Genomic DNA, 5,013 nt, shown 5'->3' on the forward strand with positions numbered 1-5,013 from the left:
CTTTTCAATTGTTTATCGAGATTTGGGACCCTACTCCACAGAAAAATAACTATCATTCAATTAGTTTACGTTTGGTTGACCAAGTCCTTTTCAAATGTTATCCAAAAATACTACAGTATCCCCCCGCTAATCCGACACCCAATAATCCGACGACTCAATAGTCCGGATCTCGCTAATCCGGAAAATTTCGAATTAAAACGTATTGTACTTAACTTCTTTCAATCGAACACTACCTTCGTTTGGCTTCTCCGTTAAAGTCAGAATGGCACTCTTTCTAACTAAATGGAAATGGTACACGGTGCTGCTTCTAACTACGTTCACTTTTGCCATGGCTATAATATTTTCATTGCTATTCTCAATAGGCTGATATGCTTGCGCTTATTTCGACACTAACTAATAGCGAATTCATAAATTAACCTGCCTCAGGTCGATTGGCACTCAGTTTTAATCGAAGTGCTGTCAAAGCGTTCATAAATTAACCGAGATTGCATTTCGGTTAAACTGACAGCATTCAGTTTGAAGCGCAGGTTAAAACTGTCTAGCATTACGGTTTACGGGTCGATCTGTCAAACTGCCAGTATCGTTCATAAATTTCGGGTTCGAGTTAGCACGAACCCAGGTTAATTTATGAATTCGCTATAAGAATTTCAAAGTATTTTGTTGACGAAATTGAGTATTACCGAGTATAAAACATAGTTATTGCGTACTTACGACAAATATTTTCAAAAATTTCCGGAGTTGTTTACGTATGGATGTAAACAAAACCACATTTCAAACTCACATTGACGTCAGTTTGACTGTCGGATTATCAAGTCAAAATTCGCTAATCCGGCTATAAATTTGTCGGATTAGCGGGGCGGTACTGTATCATGGAAGTTAGACATTGGTGAATTCACCTTATAGTTCACGGCGAACGGTGAACATGTCAGTGAACGTGAACGGCGAACTGTGTTGAATATACATGTCAAATAGTTCCCCGCAAATGTTCGCGTTCGAACGAATTCCACCGCAGGCATTCGAGAAACATTTTGACCGTGAATTGTTGCGAATTTTTCACGTATAATGGAACCTTCGTACGAAAATATATTCGAGGAAGTGAAAGTAGAGATTATCGACTCGCATTGTGCAACACGGCCGGCCAAGCGTAAACGAAAAAATACGTTCAAAGGACAAAAACGGGAAGTGGTAAAACACATCAGGAACTTCCCCTGCCTGTGGAACCATAGACACAAACATTATCGAAATGTATTAAAGCGTAATGCAGCTTGGGATAGTGTAGCACAAACAATGAACATCTCTGGTAAGTTTCCTCAGTAAAAGTTTTGTTTAGAGTTTCAAGCTAAGTGGGTATTCCACACAAAATGTTTAACTTTTCACCAGCGTGAAATATGCATTTCATTTCGGTTGGAACCGTGAAAAGGATCCAGCGAAATCGAAGTTTGTGAACTGTGTGATTTTCACTTGATTCTCACTTTTTTCATTCGTGAAAAAAAAACTGCGAAATATTGACGTTTTAAGCCAATGAGTAGGGTACGGGAGGGTATTTTCAGCCCATTAAGCGATAGCATCTACTTTCTCGGCCTATGACCTAGTTCTAGTGGGAGAACAGGTGGCTTGTTCTAGTGGAAGAACAGGTGGCTTAGACGTTCTTTGAATAAAAAATAGTAGATTATTTACAGTCTTGAGAAAATAGTTATAACATATTAAAATTGTATGTCGGCAAAGTATATTTATTGGCGAAAGAAAAGGCAAATAAGCCGAATTTTGAATTCAACTGGCAATAAATAAAAACCAACACCTTAGCTACTAGAAACCCATGGTTTCAAGATTTGTTTTCACTTCGTTCGAGCAGTGAATTCACTTCGCGTGAACTGTAAACTGAATGCTGGGTGAAATTATGTAGTGACCCACAATCTTTATTTCGCAACCGGTTTGCTAGTGAAAAATATGCTTTTTTATTTGCTTCAATTTACACTTCGCTTGGAACTGTACCAACTATAATTTAGGCTATGAATCATTGGGCGATTTTTTGCTAACTTTTATTTAAGGTTTCACAGATCAGTTATGTATTTTCACTCTGCTTGTTTAAAATAACTTTGATGTGGAGCGTAGTGCATTGTTGACAGTTCGATGGTTATGTATTCTAGCGGTTCTCAAATAGGGGTTTACATTTTCTTCATCTCTGACAGTCTGTAGCTATGTCAAAGGAATCTCTTTCGAACCAAACCATTCATGTAGCCATTTTCCCACATTTTCGAAAGAATTGAGGCGTTGCTCAGCAAATGCGTTTCCTATCGATGCAAAAATGTGGTAGTCGGGAGGAGCCAAGTCTAGTACATTGATAAACCGCATCTAAAAGAACGTTTCCTTGGCTGATATTGCAGTGTGTGATGGAGCAATATCATGCAGCAAAATTACTTTGTGTTGCTCTTTTTGGTATTCTTGGATGTTTTTCACGTTCAATTTAAACTAATCATTTTCATTGTCGGTAGTGTTCAGTATTAACGGTTTCGCTAGACCTTCACAAAGCAGTTTCTTTAATCCATAGCGATTTGACCGTGTAACTGATGTTCACGGTTCGCCAGGACTCACCCAAAAATATTGTCGCTTAGGATTCTCGAAATAAATCTACTTTTCATCGCCAATTACAGTCCGATAGAAAAATGACTTTTTTTGTACCTGGCGAGCAGTATTTCACAGAAGATTTTTTGGTTTTCCTGCTGTCTTTCGTTTAGCTCAAGTAAAGTAAAATTTGTTTGATTTCAGCTTAAAATCTTTTGTTAAATGCCAAAACAAGGCATTGTTGTCAATAAGGCATTTGATAGTTAGAAACGTCTGTTAGCAAATTTGAGTTTCATATTTGTTCAGCTTATATACCATATATTTAAAAAAAACTCCTGCCACCTGTCGATCTGTCAAAGAGGGAAATGAATCGCACTTAAAACTGAATTTGACCATAACTATCGAACCGTCAAATTTTAGACAGAGCTTTCGCTAACTAGTTTGAAACCCTAATGTTCCTAATCTATGTTCTAATAATGTTAATTTTTAGTGGCAGAAGCTAGAGCTTTGTGGAAAAAAGCTCGAGATGCACATCGTTACCTCACACGAAAAGCAAGAAATTTTCCAAAAGCAAAAAGTGGCCAGGCAGCTCCAGAGGAAGACGACGAAGAAGAAGAAGAGGAAGAACAATATGTGCAAGAATTGCGTGAGGAAATGGCGTTTTTGGATGACAATACAGCTTATAGGCATCTTCAGACTGCGTCACTGGGTGGTGACGATCACGATACTGCAACTTCTCGTTCGGTTTCACCAGCTCCATTCGAGTTTCAGGAATCCAATTGCGATATAGCGTCCAATCACGCATCCACTAGCAGTAATCCCTCTTGTATGCCGAATAAATCGAAGCGTGAACGTGACGATTCATCGATGGAAGCCGCTCTTCTCGTTAGCCGATCTATTGATTCGTTCATCGAGAAACGCGAAGATAAAACCCAGGAGCTAAAACATAAATATATCTGGTTGCAATTGGAAAAACTGTTTGAACAACTTGACGAAGATAAAATAATAGATCTGAATTTTCAGTTCATTTCGCAGACGTACAGTGCAATTGTAGAAAAGCGTGAGCGGGAAAAGAAAGGCAGATGAATGTTTATTATGAGTGATTCCAGCTGAATTGACTTTGACGCTTTTCGATGTTAATTAGAAAGTGTACATGAGTTATTATATATGTAATCTAAAAATATAAGTTAAAAACTGTTTAGTTTAGTGGAAAACATCTAAAAAATGTTATAAACAATCCATTAAACTTAATAAAAACAAAAATATTCTTCAGAGAATTAAAATTCAAGTTTTTTAAATCATGCTTTTTTTCTCTGAAAATACCCAAATACCCAAGCCAACAAGAAAAATGAAAGATAATTTTTCGGGACAGAGCAATTATTCCAAAACAGGCTTCTACAGAAAACTTGTTAGTCATCTTTCAAGATCATTTTGAACTAAAACGTCGGATTTCTATGAACCAAAATCTAGCATCTCTCATTCAAACTGATTCGTCAATCGGAAGGTATGTGAAACGACTACCCAAAATCGACAATAGTGCACAGCTATAATTCCGCGCTGGGTCGGTAACGGCACGTTGTCATTAAAATATGTAAATAGATACTGGGCAAAGGAGTTTTCACCGAACTTCAAATATTGAAATTCTCGCTGAATTCTGTCGACCTGGATATTAATATTTTTTGAAACGGTGGTTCTACAAATGATGGAGGGACGGTAGAGGAAAGTAATGAAGTTTTTTTTGAGTGCCACCACACCTTCCCGCTCTTTCCCCTCCAAAAAAAATTTCATTACTTTCCCCTACAGTCTCTCCATCAATTGTAGAACACCCGTTTCAAAAAATATTAATATTAATGACTAAAAACCCGAATTAATCCACCTAGCGGCGTGACCTAGCCTTTCTACTGCCACAATAATCATTATTTAATTTCTCAGGAACTTAATTGTAGATGTATAGATGTTATATTAGACTATATTTTTAAATATCCGTTTCGTATTCCTCAAAATCCTTATTTGCCAGTAAAATTCACAACGTATTGTGTAGAATTATATTTTCTTTCCTTGGGTGCGTAAATACATGTAAGCGTCATTTATGTTACTTGATGAACACCTTATTTAGTTTTATAATATTTATAGAAAAATAATGTAAACATGAAAGATAATTTTTACAGACTTGAATGAATATGTATAGAAAATTAGAAATTAACCCTCTAAAGGGTCTACAGACGGCCTTAACTATCGGGCTTCAGAGCCACATACGAAACTTGTTTTGAATTGACAATATGAAGTATTTGTTCATAGCAGATTTTTTGATATTTTGATATTGATACCATGCATTCAAAAGTTAGCATCTTTGAAAAACAAGAGTTCAGTAAAATTATTATTATATTTCGCTTTTGAAGAAAAAGGATATCTACAACAAAATGATTGATCTCAAAATTTTACTATTGGTTT

The 5,013-nt window shown here is 36.5% G+C and overlaps 1 protein-coding gene across 1 annotated transcript; it reads left to right on the forward strand.

Annotated features, from left to right (window-relative positions):
• The first annotated feature begins 1,020 nt into the window (after window positions 1-1,020).
• Window positions 1,021-3,765, forward strand: LOC128743825 (uncharacterized). Its single transcript, XM_053840503.1, has 2 exons — window positions 1,021-1,300; window positions 3,053-3,765. Exons 1-2 carry the CDS (start codon window positions 1,063-1,065, stop codon window positions 3,646-3,648), a joined length of 834 nt encoding a protein of 277 aa, XP_053696478.1. The 5' UTR covers window positions 1,021-1,062; the 3' UTR covers window positions 3,649-3,765.
• Window positions 3,766-5,013: the final 1,248 nt, after the last annotated feature.

Source organism: Sabethes cyaneus, chromosome 3, assembly GCF_943734655.1.
Source record: "Sabethes cyaneus chromosome 3, idSabCyanKW18_F2, whole genome shotgun sequence".
Taxonomy (NCBI): domain Eukaryota; kingdom Metazoa; phylum Arthropoda; class Insecta; order Diptera; family Culicidae; genus Sabethes; species Sabethes cyaneus.

Bases quoted from the DNA above. Each gene is read 5' to 3' on its own strand.
- LOC128743825 (XM_053840503.1), top strand. From the start codon at position 1,063: ATGGAACCTTCGTACGAAAATATATTCGAGGAAGTGAAAGTAGAGATT. The intron at 1,301-3,052 runs GTAAGTTTCCTC...GTTAATTTTTAG, and splicing joins ACAAACAATGAACATCTCTG to TGGCAGAAGCTAGAGCTTTG.